At 45.1% G+C, this 16,882-nt stretch overlaps 1 protein-coding gene across 7 annotated transcripts in view; it reads right to left on the bottom strand.

Annotated features, from left to right (window-relative positions):
• Nucleotides 1-16,882, bottom strand: part of LOC123500157 (zinc finger protein 385B-like) — a 157,881-nt gene that overhangs the window by 43,502 nt on the left and 97,497 nt on the right. For 2 of the 7 annotated variants that reach the window (XM_045248851.1, XM_045248846.1), the window contains exons 2-4: nt 2,319-2,478; nt 1,909-2,032; nt 1,150-1,371 (exon numbers count right to left, since the gene is read on the bottom strand). In XM_045248851.1, the coding sequence (XP_045104786.1) occupies nt 1,150-1,371; nt 1,909-1,914 (228 nt within the window). In that variant the 5' untranslated portion in view covers nt 1,915-2,032; nt 2,319-2,478. Of the gene's footprint in view, nt 1-1,149; nt 2,479-11,922; nt 11,978-16,882 lie in introns of those variants that run through there. The other 5 variants (XM_045248850.1, XM_045248845.1, XM_045248847.1 and 2 more) reach the window with 4 other exon arrangements.

Consider the following 16,882-nt stretch of genomic DNA (forward strand, 5'->3'; position numbering starts at 1 on the left):
AGGCACCTACACTACATCATCCTAAAAATGCGTCTGCAGTTTGTCTTTGACTCCTTGCTACCGGTCACAACACTTTGCCAACAACATGCCAGTGATGTACACAACAATCTACACACTCATGGTTCCTTGCCACCAGCTGGAAACTGGAAACTGAAAGGCAGACAAAAGCTAAGAACTTCAGTCTGACGGAAAAGAGAGAAAACAAGATTTGTTGATAGTTCGGGAGATAGATAGATACATAGATAGATAGATAGATAGATAGATAGATAGATAGATGGATAGATAGGTGGATGGATGGATGGATGGATGGATGGATGGATGAATGGATATGTAAATACGTAAATGAATTAATGAACGAAGAAGTGAATTAATATATTAATGAACAAGTAATGAAATTAATAACCACCAATGAAATAAATATCACAAAACAATATGAATATTGTTACTATTATATATGTAAGGGTATAAAACGACAACAATAGCAACAACAACAGAATAACAATGACGATGATGATGACAAAAATAATAATAATAATAATAATAACAATAATAATAATAATAACAATAACAATGATAATAATGATAATAATAATAATAATAATAATAATGATAATAATAATAATAATAATAATGATAATAATAATAATAATAATAATAATAATAATAATAATAATAATAACAATAATAATAACAATAATAATGATAATATTAATAACAATACTACTACTACTACTACTACTACTACTACTACTACTACTATTACTATTACTACTACTACTACTACTACTACTACTACTACTACTACTACTACTACTACTACTACTACTAAATAATAATAATAACAATAATAATAATGATAATAATATTAACAATAATAATGATAATAATAAAAACACCGGTTATCGTCTTGAAAACTTTAAACATTAATAATAATAATAATACAAATGCATTAGTATATAGTGGGCAGCACACTACTAAGACAAGACTTCAGCGTAATGAAAGTGCATCCGTCCTCCGGAGCGTTTCTCTTGTTCTTTGACCAGAGGCGTGAGAAGCACCGCTAGTGCATGTGTCGTTAATGTGGTGAGTGTTATAGTGTTGTTCACCTGATCGCTTTCTGCTGGCGACATGAGAGGGAGCGTGACTAACCTCGGGTAGTTTGCAGGCACCGGAGCCGCTCATCAACGACGCTATGCTGTTTCTCTTGGAGGCGGGACAGGTGGTGGTAAGGCTAAAGCGTTGGAAGGCAGGCTGGGATGTGCTGAATGATGGTGAGGTGGTCACGTACCAAGGGATGCCAGCAGCTGTATCTGTTATTTGGTGCAGAGGCACCATGTCGCCAGTCTTGACAATAGCACCGGTGCTCCCGGTCTGCAAGGGAAAGACAAAACCCCAGATGTGACTGGGCATTATCTAGGAAGGCCTCTCTGTTCCTCCAAATTGATAGACTCGAGGAATATGACGAGACTGTAGGAAACGGTACGGGCGGAATGATCCACAGCACTACGTCACACTTTTAAACGTGAATTTCAGTAATATTTATTCCTACGTCATAATAACTTAAATTACATGAATAGTGGCTGTAAACAAGACATTCTTCAACACTGGCAATCCGGTGAAAACTACCGGCTTGCGCTGCATATTCATTTAAATGACTCTTCTCGCCACTCTGTCCCAACTCCTCCCCATTAATAAAATAAAATAATAAACAATAAAATAATAAAAAATGAATATAAATAAAAATACATGCTAAACAAAATCATCTAGAAAACAAGCATCTGAACGCCCATGTGACAAAAGAACGACTTAACAGGCACTATGTCCTTCCGTGCCTTCTGCAGATTTGAATCACGGTTCTCGATTACAGATGCACGATATCACCGCCTTTGAGGTGGTGAGTCTGCTTACCGCCATGACTCCAGACTGATGTTGGAAGGCGAGCAGACGACTGGACGGGTATTAACGCCCCTTCACGCAGGTTGGAGCTGCAGGTTACAGTTCTGCTGAGTCCAGCGTCTGGGGCTATGCGCGACTACAAAAGGTACAAAGTGTCATTTCTGTCAGAACCCCATTATAAATAGGGAGCTTTAAAAGAAAATTAGATAAATTTATGGATGGAGATGACAGATGGAATTAAGTAGCTTTGTTCATACAGAGACTGCCACGTGTAAGCTTAGCGGCCTCTTGCAGCTTCCCCCTTTTTTATGTTCTTATGTAAATCGAATATCAAGTACATCTAATCTTATATTAATGGTTTATGTAAATCACAGTTACATGTATGTGTGAGGTGAGGACTTTGCAAGCTAAATAATATCCACCTTGTGTCAGCGTCTGCAAGATTTATTCCTCCCAAGACTCAAACAGCGGCGTCAGGACGGGACGGGGCGGGGCGGGGCCAGGTGGGGCGGGACAGCGCTGCGGCTGCTGCCGGGGATGCAAGTAGCCTGCTGGAGTACTGCCTTCGTCAACCCCGTCGGGCTGAGGGAAAACGATGATAACATCTATTAGAATCTTAAATATCTTTTTAGAAAGGAAGAATGCTTTCCAATCATAATTTTTCATATTATGATTATCATTATTTTTTTTTTCGACAAGGTAGATACTCCAGAGGCTACATGCACTCTAATTCAAACTAAAATGATGAGACTCATGTTGTTATAAACGTACAGGAATACAGAGTGATTGGATCACGTAGCACCCCGCTACTCTTACACACTGGCGAAGCCTTCCAGGCACAGCGTTGCACAGAGTCGTGGATAAGGGAAAACAACATAACACTGTGTGCTCAATGTTAATGAGGTAAACGGTACTAAAATTGTAGAGGCAACAACAACAACAACAACAACAACAACAACAACAATAATAATAATAATAATAATAATAATAATAATAATAATAATAATAATAATAATAATAATAATAATAATAATAATAATAATAATAATAATAATAATAATAATAACAATAATAATAATAGTAATAATAACAATAATAATAAAAAATAATAATGAAAATAATAATAGCAAAGTAAATACATGATCCTTGGTCTATTATCGTGGTTCCAATATATAGCAAGGAAACTTTCTTTCCTTCTTTGTTACCACATTAGACATCTCTGTACATCCTGGCTATCATTTACCTTGCTGACCTTTAAGTTGGATCAAAATCACGTAGTGGATTGTCATCTGATAACTGTTGGAATGGAGTTAAGAAATATGACTCATTATCACTACATATAGTATATCATGATACCAAATACTTAGCTATGCTATGGTAATATATAACAAAAGATCTCAATATAAGCCGTGCCGCGCAATTAACAATTCCATCACTCACAATTCCTGAGCAGGTGAAGATCCAAGAGGCTTCTCTACATACGCCATGATCAGTTTGCTGGCAAGGACACATCACCATTCACTACACATTAACTACTCTAATGACGGAGCTGACAACTTTATATATACGTACTATCATTTTTATAACAAAGACTCACATTACGTCGACGATACTTAAAATTTTGAAACTCGAGATTTCATACATTGCACAATTAACAGGAACTACAGTTTATGTGCTGAATAGAGATAGACTTGCTCGCGTCCTTCCACCAACAAAAGCACCATTTTTCAATTAGTGACTACCAGGACCTTTCATCAACACTACCGTCATTATCACTGATCTATCTCTGTTTCTCTATTTAATCTTCTGATTTCAGCTCCCCACCTTATTTTCTGCCTGGCGTGGTACCGAGTCCCGTCCGTGATCTGCCGTTATTCCATCCTCGTCCACTCACAACCAGTTTACTTCATTTTACCTGCCCGTGCTCATTTGTTATCGTTGAAGGTAGTCATGGTTAGTGCTGTAAAAATCTACAACAACGCGAGCGTCATTAATTTCTATAAAGATATTTTGCATTTTACTCACAAGGGTGCATTTGTCACCTGGTGTAAGTTTAGTAGAGTGAACAGTAGCAGTAGCAGCAGTAGCAGGGATGGTAACAGTAGTTGTAGTGACACCATTGCGTCACACCTCACACCGTCTTGCTACAAAACTCAAGAGTAGCAAATCCGACACGGAGAGAATGTGCTGGTGGCGACACCGATGTGGTACAATTTTGCTGCTGCTGCCGCAGCGTTCATGAACGCCAGTTTGCTTCACATATATACGTCATGCTCACCAATGGAATATTTCATGAATATTTCATCAATATTTTGTGTGTGTGGGGAGGGAGGTGGGGCGGGTGCAACAGTCGGCGCCTGTCAGAAGAGCGATGCCAAAATACGAGTAGATGCTCATAAGTGTCTTCACCTTCTCCATGCATTTCACTGTCGGTGATTAATTTTGAGATTGATGCCGCAAAGGCCAGGAGAGGATGGGATAGAGGAGGAGGGCCTGCTCAGGCTTTACTCCCTTCTTACCTCTTTGCTGCCTCCTCTTCCTCCTGCTGTTGCCGTTGCTGCTGCTACACACATCTTTCATTCGTGGCAGTCTTAAGGTCATACATAATTGTTTTTCATGAGGAAAATAACTAGTCAGTATTCGTGAAAGGAAACGTGTGGAAGTGGGTTTTCGAGAGTGAAAAACTGACAGGGAGTCAGGAAGTGATGGATACATTCTTGCTAGCGATGCGAGACCGGTGTCTCGACTAGCAGCTTGTTATCTCTAATGAATGACGAGCGCTGGAGTGCATGGTGACACTTCTCCACTGCGGAATCTCTCTGATAGAGGCGGCGCTGTGTAAAATTCCTGCTTTAGCTTCCAAGGGACTATCTTTTCTCGGAAATTTCAATCCTGCGTGATTTCAGTGGCAGTTACCTTCTTTACCGACCAACTGTGTCTTGGAACTTTACCATGTCTAGTCAGTATACTATGACGGAACATTTTTTTTTATTCCCGTGGCTTTTCCTCTCTCGCGTCTCCACCATTAACAGACAAATTACTATATTTTTTCCTATAGAAGAGAAAGCTTCATTTAAGCATACGCTATATTCTTATGAGCAACTTGATGGTTCTCTTAACTAATATTACGACTGTCTCAAGAATAGCGGCTAAATATCTATGAAACCATGCATGACCTTTTCTTTCTGACGGATACCGACCCGACTAAATATACTACTGATGTCCCTCACTGTTTTGAGCCCCAGAGGGAACACCTTTCTCACGTACTTCCTGCGTTGTGATCTTCAAGACCTAACATTTCTGTATTTGCCTTGCTCACTGTTTCGTCTTAACTAGCGAAAACTCCTTTCCCTAATCAAGATTCATAGGTGTGTTAGTTCGTGTAAGTAAGAAAAGAGGGGACTCGAGCGGTGACAGCCTAGGGAGGGCACAGAGCACCGGTACAGTCTCGACAGGTGGGGAGAGGGATGCAGCCCCGATCGACGCCAAGAATAACCAGCCCTGCACGTTTTTCGGGCGGAAAAGAGTTGGCGTAAATGTTTGTCATGTTTAAGCGACAACCGTCGGCACGGTTATCTGATTGATTTCAGAGCGAGAAAAACACCCACCTGCCGCCACTGTATCATGCAAAGAAGCTAAAGTAATAGTTCCTGGTCTATTTAGCTTCTTTGGTATCACCTTAAGGGACCCTACACGCCTTTCATTCTTTCCCTACACGCCCCTTTGTTTGCCCTTACACTCCTTCTTCCTTCCTCTACACTCCTCTCTTTCTCTCCCTTACCCTACACTCCCATACTCATTGCTACATATGCACACTGATACTTCCCTCCATCTGCTCATCCTCCCGTTACTCTCCACCTTTATCACCAATATTACTTGTACTTCTTTCCTTTCCCTCTCCATCATTACTCAATGGCAATTAGCCAAAATTAAGAAAAAAATATCTCGAAACTTCCCTCTTAATGAAATCAAGTCATAGGAGGTTAGAAATAAAGAAGCAGGTAGGGAGGTTCAGAGTTTATCAGAGAAAGGAATGAATGATTGAGAGTATTGGGTAACTCTAGCATTAAAGAGTTGCAGAGAAATAGGGGTGAGAGAAGAAGAAAGCCTTGTGCAGCGAGGGAGGGGGAGGAGGGGAGACATGCAGCTATAGCAACATCAGAAGATCAGTTACCATGATAACAGCGGTAGAAGATAGCAAGAGATGCAACATTCCAGCGGTGAGAAAGAGGTTGAAAACAGTCAATCAGAGGAGAGGTGTTCATAAGAGGAAAAGCTTTTGATTCCACCCTATCTAATAAAATTGCATGTGTGAGTGGAATCCCCCATACATGCGAAGAGTACTCCATAAATGGGCGGATAAGGCCCTTGTACAGAGTAAGCGGTTGGGGGATGAGAAAAACTGGCGGAGACTCCTGAGAACGTTTAACTTCCTATAGAAACTGCATGCTTTAACAAGAGATGAGATATGAAGTTTCCAGTTTAGATAATAAGGAAAGGACATACCGAGGATATTCAGTGTAAAAGAGGACAGTTGAGTGTTACTGAAGAGGAGGGGATAGTTGTCTGGAAAGGTGTCCCGAGCTGATAGATGGTGGAATTGAGTTTTTGAGGCATTGAACACAGTTAAGTTTTCTTTGCCCCAATCAGAAATGTTAGAAAGATCAGAGGTCAGGCGTTTTGTGGCGTTCCTGAGGGATCTGTTAACTTCGTGAAGAGTTGGTCGTTTCTGTAAAGACGTGGAAAAATGTAGGGTGGTATCATCAACGTAGGAATGGATAGGGCAAGAAGTTTGTTTTAGTAGATCATCAATACTTCTACATGGTCTACATGCCCGTTTCACTGACTTACACTCTCATGTCCTTCTCCATAAGCCTGACATTATTGCCTTACAGGAGGTAGGGCCAAGGGTGCCTGAGCTGCGGGGTTATGTCTCCCACACCCTCAGTTGTGGTGACGGCAGTAGTCGGGGGATGGCCACTTACATTAAACATGGGATTCCAGTTAACTTCATGGAAATGGGGGTCACTGAGGGTATTGAATTTATTACTGTTTGCTTGCACACTGTGGGTGAAATTATTTACTTTGTAAACATGTACATTCATGCTGGTGCCTTAAATATTGCAAATTTTCCTGAATATGTTCTTGAAGAGCAAAGTGTTATCATGGGTGACCTTAATGCCAGGCATAAGGAATTAGGAAGCCACCTCACCACCAATGCCAATGGTGTGCGCTGGAAGGCTTTCCTTGACACCACAGATACAGCTGTACTTACTGGGGACCACACACCCACACATGTTCAAGGAGGCAGACTTGATTATGTAGCCCTCATCAATATGCCAACATATACTGCCCAAACTTATCTTGTCAGGTCATTGCTGAGCGACCACTTCGCCCTGGAGACGACCCTCCCGGTGCAGTCCGCCCCGGCAGTGCCCAGGAAGCGCTTGACGGTGCCACCATCCAGGATGACGGACCTCGTCGTCCATGTGGTGGCGTGGTACGCTGCCGTGAAGGGCTCCTTTGCTGATGCAGAGGCACTGTACGACGGACTCCTGCACACCATCGAGGGATTCATCGCGACTCCAAGGGTTCCAGCAAGGGCCCATGCTCCACGCCGCTGGACTTACGCTACCGACCCTGTCATTCTGAACTGCCAACAGACGCTCGCTGCCTACCAGAGACGTTGGCAGCTCAACCCAGCAGACACAGAGTCACGGGATGCCATGGTTACCGTGGCTCGACACCTCACGGATCTGCGGCAGCAGGAAAGGAAGAAGTACTGGGTCTCCTTCCTGGACAAGGTGCGCAGGACCCGGTCCCTCCGGGAGGTGTGGCACCATGTCAACAGCGTCCGGGGCAAGTCCAGACGGCAGGTGTGTGACCCTGATCCTGCAGGCAGGGCACGAGAACTCGTCTTGCAGTGGAAGGAAGCCTCATCCTTCTCTGGCCTTCCTGTGGAACACCAGGAGGCGCTTGATCAGCAAAGTCCACGAAGGATGGAGTTGCTTTGCCACAGTATTCCTCTGCTGGACGACACCTGTGTGCCTATCACGCATGACGAACTCCTCTCGGCAGTCAAGTTGGGCAAGTCAACAGCTCCTGGCAAGGATGGCATCACCTATGATATCCTCAATGCTCTCCTGGAGGTAAAGGTAGACAACCCTATCTTGGATTTATTTAATATGTCTTTCACTGCAGGCAAGCTTCCCCGCTCTTGGAAAACAGCCATCGTCATCCCAATACCCAAAGGTGATGGCACCTTTCGCCCTATTTCTCTCACCAGCTGTCTGTGTAAGATGATGGAACGGGTAATATTGAACAGACTTATATACAAGGTGGACAATGTACATGGCTTCCTAAAAGGTCACTCTACAAGTCATTGTTTTGTTGAGTGTCTTATAAATAAGGATGCTACCCGCAGAGCTTTCGTTGATCTCAAGGGTGCCTTCGACAGGGCCAACAAAGATGTTATTATGGAGGAACTCATTCTCAAAGGTGTCAAAGGTAGATTATTAGGATGGATCAGGGACTATTTGTACAATAGAACAGCACAGGTTTGGTTTCAAGGTGCAGTCTCCTCTGAGGAAGTTTTTGAGCTTGGAACACCACAGGGTGGAGTCCTTAGTCCAATGCTTTTCAATGTTTTAATGGACAAAATTGCACGCTGTTCCTTTCTGCAGGGCACCCAGGTCCTTATCTATGCTGATGACATACTCCTCCAATGCCCCACACCCAGGATTCTCCAGGTTGCTTTGTCACAACTGGCAGCGTTGTGTGTCCAAATGGGACTAGTGATTAATGAATGTAAAACAAAATTTCAAGCTAAAGGGAAGGTCTCGGCTGCCCACTGTAAATAACATTCCCATCCCTAGAGTTCACATACACAAGTACCTGGGTGTTCAGATGAGCTTTAGGAAGTCTCTTCAAGCCGTCCACTATGTTCGAGACCTCTGTCTGCCACGGCTAGCACCACTTCGGCTGCTAGCCAACAGGGGCCTGGGGGGTGGCATTCCAGTCCTAAGAATGTTCTATATATCTGTCATACGATCCCTTATTGATTATTGTTTTAATACAATTTAGTGCCACCCAACTCCGTCCCCTGGAGCTTGTACAGAATGAAGCCATGCGGATAATCTTGGGATGCCCCAGGACTGCACGGATTGAAGTCCTCAGAGCTGAACTGCACCTGCCGAGTATTATGTGTAGGGTACAGGAAATGACTTGTCGCACAATTAGTCGGATGCTATGCACGGGCTCTGACTCTCTAAAGGGATCACTGACCCCCTGTATCATGATCCTCGCACTCCTACAACACCATACCTCAGGAAGATCTTGGGAGTACTGACAAGTGTAGGTGTAGCCGAGGCTTGTATTAACGTTGTTATGTCACCGCTGCAACCCGCCTGGAACCCTCACCGTGTCAGTGTTGATATTCACTCACTGCATCAGCCCAAGAGGGACTGGCTCCCTCATGTGCTGCAAGACATGTTCATGACTAAATTGTCCAAGTACCCACACGTTCAGGCTATTCATGTTTATTGTGATGGGTCAGTCAATGGCAGCAGGTCTGGATGTGGGCTGTTCATCCGTGACTACATCTCTGCCAGTCTCTACACTGACACTGAGGTTTCCAGGCGGCTCCCTGCACCCATGTCTTCCACTAGAGCAGAACTGTATGCTGTACTGGAGGCGCTCCACATTGTGGCGCCTCTCCATAAGAATGTATATTTCTTTATTGACAGTCAGGCTGCATTGTACGCCCTTCAATCCACCTCCCCATGGACTGTGATCTAGTTAATAAGTGTCTTGATCTCATCCACGCCCTAGAAGGTGCTGGTGCCACGGTCCATTTCATCTGGATACCCTCTCATGTGGGTATCCCTAAATGAAAAAGCAGACCACCTTGCTCAGTGTGCCCTACAAGATGACACAGTGGACCCTGGCACTGAGTACACTCTGGGTTATGTTAAGAGTAGCATTAAGGACTTTGTACAAAGTAGCATTAGTGATCAGTTGGAGCTTTGTTGCCATAGGGGCAGTAGCACTAGTCTTCACTATGCACGTGTCTCCCAGAGCTGTGCTTACACCTATGGGAGACACACTGCATCACATGACAAGGTGGCAATGAGGCTCAGATTAGGCTATAAATACTTTTGGGAAGTCAGTGCTTCTCCTGGTGTGTGCTGTGTGCTGTGTGCACCAAGGGGACACACTCTGCGTCACTATATCATGGAATGTCCTCTCATTGCTAAATTTAGGCCACAAGGTTAGCATGACTTGTACAGCCTCATTGACTATCTCCTAGACTCTGCTACCCTCAGGGATATACTCAAGGAATATCCTCAGTTTGCTCCCAGACTGTAGGATGTCTTAGGCAATAAGGTGTGCAATATGTGTATTTATTTATTGAAATACTTGTATTCTTGTTGTGTATACTGTCCAGAGTTATTTTTGTGATACTTTAACCTTAAGTCTTTGCCCAGGTGGTGGGGGGGGGTTGGCAAGGCCCATCCTCCTCCTCCTTTGTTGTAATTATTTATTAATTCAACAATAAATGTATCAATCAATCAATCTACTGCTACTGTACTTTATTTTCTCCACCTATCCACCATTCCTTCTTCTCACGCTTCTTTTGACTACCACTCTTCTTCCTTCCCTTTCTTCTTTTCTTTCGAGTATTGCACGAGGCTGTGAGAGGCGCGGTGATGTGGGTGGGGAAGGGAGAGGAGCCTGTGAGTAGTGCAGGGGCGGCGGATAAGTGTGTAAACAATGCGAGGGGTGGGGTTGTGAGAAGGCCACCTCGCTATCTGGCTTCACAATCCAGAGGACCGGGGTTCGATTCCCCGGCCGGGTGGAGATATTTGGGTGTGTCTCCTTTCACGTGTAGCCCCTGTTCACCTAGCAGTGAGTAGGTACGGGATGTAAATCGAGGAGTTGTGACCTTGTTGTCCCGGTGTGTGGTGTATGCCTGGTCTCAGACCTATCCGAAGATCGGAAATAATGAGCTCTGAGCTCGTTCCGTAGGGTAACGTCTGGCTGTCTAGTCAGAGACTGCAGCAGATCCCTTGGGTCTCGGCTATAAGCTGCTGAGAGAGCCAAGGGAAGACTCAGGAAAGGAGGTGAGTATAATTAGCGTGAGGTAGGGTGCGCGGGGCCAATACGGTGGATGTTACACACCTGGCCCACACCACACCGGGGCTACAAACACTCAACAAATACTTGTATCGCAACTGTCTAAGCCGGGGTAGCCTCTTCCACTCCAGTGTCTGAGAAGGGATGCTACGGAAGCCACGACGCCACCGCTGCGGAACTAATTTTCCTTTTTAAATCTAATCTTGACCAGAGTGATGACTACGAGTTTCATCTCCGCCTTGCTCGTCGTCTTGGAACTGGTAACACACACATACGCACACACAAATATGCACACACAAACACACACGCCCGGTAGCTCAGTGGTTAGAGCGCTGGCTTCACAAGCCAGAGGACCGGAGTTCGATTCCCCGGCCGGGTGGAGATATTTGGGTGTGTCTCCTTTCACGTGTAGCCCCTGTTCACCTAGCAGTGAGTAGGTACGGGATGTAAATCGAGGAGTTGTGACCTTGTTGTCCCGGTGTGTAGTGTGTGCCTGGTCTCAGGCCTATCCGAAGATCGGAAATAATGAGCTCTGAGCTCGTTCCGTAGGGTAACGTCTGGCTGTCTCGTCAGAGACTGCAGCAGATCAAACAGTGAAATACACACACACACACACACACACTGATTTCTTGCACCTATCACTTACGTTTTCTTTAATTGGCATGTATATGTTTACTATGTAAGAAATGATCAGCCACAAACAGAGAGTGGCTTTTTCCTTCCTGAAAGCCTGACGTGAATGTGTGGCGCTCTTTGCTACATGGTACAAGTAAAGCCAGCATTGATTTTTCTTTCGTACAAACAGACAGGGACAAAAATACGGACAAGTAAAAACACAATCATCAAGAGTCACGATGCACAGATACACGGCCTCAAGTGTCTCAAACGTACCCTTTGGTCTCACCTTGCCTGCTACCACTCGGACCGTTGGCCTTGCTTTGCACCACTCACCTGAAGAGGAAAAAAAAAAAAAAAAAAAAAAAACGTGGATAAATGTGTGGTGGAAGGAATGAATTATAGATGAATAAGATATATAGATAAATAGCTAAATAGATAGATCTATATACGTTATGATAGACATAATTATAATCATATTTCCAGTAGATACAATAGAACGTTATTAAATGTATGCTCGGATTAAATGGAAACAGATCCAAATATGTCAAGGTAGACACATACATAATATACCTCTGTAGTTAGAGAAGTAAACAAACAAGAAGATAGGTGGACATGCAAATAGCAAATATGTAAGTTTGTATTTACAAGGACGAACAAACAGACACACATGAACGGATAGTGTTTAGTGTTTTTATAGTGTATACGCGGATACCAATGAACAGAGAACAATATATAGGGTATTGCTGAACGTCCTACCCATTCTTTTTATTTTTAAGGATTTTGCAGCTTAAGTGAAAAAAAAAATCCCCTCCTTCCAAGACATTTGTAACACAATAAAAGGATAATTTTTACAGCCATCCCTATCCCAATTCGGTGACTGTGCCATGTCCTTCTGTTGTAAAACCTGTATTCCTGTAGTGCTCCTGCTCATCTCGGACAGAGAGTGCACATAGGATACAAACAGATTACGAGTCGCTTCATCAGATTATAGATTCATTTCTTTTTCGTGGAGATGGGAAGGGGATATGGGACCAAAAACGAGAATATCCACTGCGACATTTTACACGGCGTGACGTCAATAACAAAGCCAGAAATGAGCGCCTTGGTCATCACACAAAAGCTGCCGCTTACCCTCACTGCGGATTAATCCGCGGAAATTCGTTGTCTGTATCGGAAACACATCACACTCTCTCACACACACACATACACACACACACACACACAAATCCATTCTTGCGCTAACTATTGTGCTAAAAATGGAATGGAAAAAAATCGTGAGAGGAAAGAGCCAGCCAGCAAAATTACTGCAATAACTTCAAATACAAATTACCTGAGAATTCAACGGAGGCGATGTTTTCTGACCATTGTTATATTAAGTTCCACTACCATCATCCTCACCACCATCACCACAACCAGTACCACCATCACTACCACGACCAGAACCGCAGGAAGCCTTTGCACACAGGCCGCACGTCACGCCGGGCCAATAGTTATAAGGCCATGCTGTTTGTGGCGAGCGTGGGCCAGGCTGTGTCAACAATGTATCCCCAATGGGCCTGTGCTGTGTGTGTGGTGGGGGGGACGAGGACGAGAGGGGGATGTCAAACATACCGCAAGTCACATCTATCAGAGGCTGAACCCATCACATAAATTATTGAAACTTTTCAGGAGAGGCGTGTTATCTGGCATGCAGTGTCCCTGAAGTGGGGAAGGCCAACGCGAGTGGAAAAGACCACAAAGGGCCGTGTACTGGAAGCCTAACGGGCCATTACGGAACTATCTACCTTCCAAACAGCCTTCACTCCCTAATGCCCTCAAAGCTCTTTCCCGCACTGGTGAAACTACATAAGTCAGTATTCTGAAACGCTTTGCTCTCTCACTGCGACTGTTTTCAAAGGTCAATGAGATGTTTAGCCTGGTTCTCAATAGTGTTTTTCCTGTTAATAATGTAGAAATTTAGTTAATCTTTCTCTAGCAGCATAAAACACACTTAAAAAACTAATGTAATTTCAAGTAGAGCGCTTTGAAAGTAGTGGAGGTGATGCATAGGAGTATTCAAGAATATGATCACTGCCAGTTTGACACTGCCGCTAGTCAGCCTTACTACCAACGCCTACTACCTTTCTTACGATATCAGTGCCAACAAGTTACCAACCAAGGCACACGAGTACGTACATCATTACCACCACATATTCCTACCACTTATCACTCGCTCTTGTCAACACTCATTACTTTTACCTTTTCTGCGACATCAATACATAAAAGTTACCAACCACGGCACACATACTACCACTACAATTACCATCCGCTACCACTTGCTTTAGCCACTGTAGTATTCTCTGACTAGCCAAGACACGGATGGAGAGGTAAACTAGAGATGTACATTACTGCTGTTTATTATTGGATACACAAGCGAGCGGAGATGAGTCGAGCGGTGCCTATGTCCCGGAGTTTCGGTGCTGACTAGGGAGTAGTAGTAGTAGTAGTAGCAGTAGTTGTACTAGTAGTAGTAGTAGTAGTAGTAGTAGTAGTAGTAGTAGTAGTAGTAGTAGTAGTAGTAGTGCGGTTCACTACAGAGAGAGAGAGAGAGAGAGAGAGAGAGAGAGAGAGAGAGAGAGAGAGAGAGAGAGAGAGAGAGAGAGAGAGAGAGAGAGAGAGAGAGAGAGAGAGAGAGAGAGAGTTGTAGTGACTGTAATGATAAGCAACAGTTGGTGCGGCCTTAGAGCAGGATAGGATGTGTGCAATGAAATAATAGGAACTTTATTAGTGGATCCAATTCTATGATATCTAATATAAACTTTCACAGGGAGGATACAGCTGCCAGTCACCAGCATGAAACCCTTAAAAGCCTGCTGAATCACACAAACATACAAACACACACACACACACACACGGCCCGGTAGCTCAGTGGTTAGAGCGCTGGCTTCACAAGCCAGATGACCGGGGTTCGATTCCCCGGCTGGGTGGAAATATTTGGGTGTGTCTCCTTTCACGTGTAGCCCCTGTTCACCTAGCAGTGAGTAGGTACGGGATGTAAATCGAGGAGTTGTGACCTTGTTGTCCCGGTGCGTGGTGTGTGCCTGGTCTCAGACCTATCCCAAGATCGGAAATAATGAGCTCTGAGCTCGTTCCGTAGGGTAACGTCTGGCTGTCTCGTCAGAGACTGCAGCAGATCAAACAGTGAATTACAGTGAATTACACACACACACACACACACACACCACCGCGTAGTGTAGTGGTTAGCACGCTCGACTCACAATCGAGAGGGCCGGGTTCGAATCCCGGTAAGCGGTGAGGCAAATGGGCAAGCCTCTTAATGTGTGGCCCCTGTTCACCTAGCAGTAAATAGGTACGGGATGTAACTCGAGGGGTTGTGGCCTCGCTTTCCGGTGTGTGGAGTGTGTTATGTGGTCTCGTCAGAGACTGCAGCAGATCAAACAAACAGTGAAACACACACACACACACACACACACAGAGTTGACTGGCCTGTTCTCTGCAGACATACTCTATAAAGTTTATGAACAGTAGCATAAAGCGAGACACTGGGTTGATGACCTGCCTTGCCTTGTCTCGTCTCATGTTGGAGGAAGTACCGAGAAGGTCACCTGACACAGGAAGGCGGTAGTCCATCAAACGGCAGGGCGCGGCTTCGTGGGACTCGGCAACGCTCTTTGCCAAACATACCACACGTAAGTAAGTAGGTGGAGGCGTGGCTGAGTTATGACGCTTACAGAGACGTGAAGTGGAAGCAGCTTAATCACCACGCTTAGCCCTTCCCTTCACACTGCTGTCTACACTACAGCGTTCGCCGATTAATGGGGTGACTGATGGCTACCGATCACAAGATTCCTGTCACTGTCCCCTCAATATGATATCGTTCGTTCCCTGGAGGACGCTGCCCATATCACTGACATCGCTCAACACAGTCAGTAATATCTCTTGTCAGTGACTGGCCTAACCAGAACCGAACCCAACCGACCTTGGGTAATACTACCCATGCCAGGCTGACGTCATCATAGCAGAACTGACATCGCCTGTCATTTGAGTGTTGCCGGCCCTGCCAAGATGACACCACCGTGTCAAGCCGACGCCAACGCCGGTCTCCAGGTGCGCGGCGCGACAAATGGTGCCGATATTTCTTGCTGATGCTTGATCATCTTCAAACTTTTGGTCAGGAATGAAAAGTGTTATTACCGAATAAAGAGTGAATGATGAGCAGGGCTGCTGACATTTATGAACGATTAATTTGCGCAGCTCGGCAACTCCACCAATCACGATAGCATCTGGCACGGCGAGCAACAGCTCGGCCTCGACGTGTCATCCGCTCCTCTGGAGTGGACGTAAAGGGTTGGGTGGCCGTCAGCCTCGTCATCACTCATTCCAGAATTTGTTTCCTCGCAGGCCAGGCAGCGGCGCCACTCATTAGGCCTAAACGAAGGTGTCAAGGAAGAGTCCCGAGCGTGTCGTCACCGACATGTTTTTATGTTTACTTCTCGAGGGAAGCAGCGCCGAGGAATGGGGCGAGGCACCAAGAAGAGAGGAGCGCTGTGGGACGGGACGGGGCAAACTTGGGGTGGGGCGGGGATGTGAACGATCGGGAGTGCCACTTTCTATTCATTTTTCCTTCATGAAGTAATAATGGGAGCAGAGATGAGTGTAGCAGTGTGGATGTGAGGTGAGGTGGTGGTGGTGGTGGTGGTGGTGGTGGTGGTGGTGGTGGCACGGCTGGAACTCAAAGAATGAGGTATTGCCTCCTTTCCTCCACGGCATCCTGGTACATCTATTAACACGCCTACCGCACCACACTCCATGTGTCATGCGTCACTTACCCTTCAATCCCAGCGCAGTGATGGACACACCTGGTCACGGCGCCCCTCCCCTTGGCCAACAGGTGCACATCCCAACGCCCAAAATACCTCCAGGCGCCGTATCTTACTCGTCGCGCTGTCATCTCGCGCGTTACGCTACGTAAAGAGCGAATATTCTCTCACAGAAATTCCGATTGCCGGCGACGCTGTGCGGGACTCGTAACTTGCGTGGTTTGCGACACACGGATGGGCCGATGCCAAGACGGGGATGACGCAGTGATATTGTGGAAAGGAGAGGGGGGGAGGAGTAACGGAAGATGCTATGGTTTCTGCTCCTGCTGCTTCTGCTCCACGTTCTAGATTTTGATTATCTAATAGAATTTTTTTTTTTTTTCGTAGGGAAGAGGGCCAGCCAAGGGTAAAAA

The sequence above is a fragment of the Portunus trituberculatus genome, chromosome 50 (genome assembly GCF_017591435.1).
Source record: "Portunus trituberculatus isolate SZX2019 chromosome 50, ASM1759143v1, whole genome shotgun sequence".
Lineage (NCBI taxonomy): Eukaryota > Metazoa > Arthropoda > Malacostraca > Decapoda > Portunidae > Portunus > Portunus trituberculatus.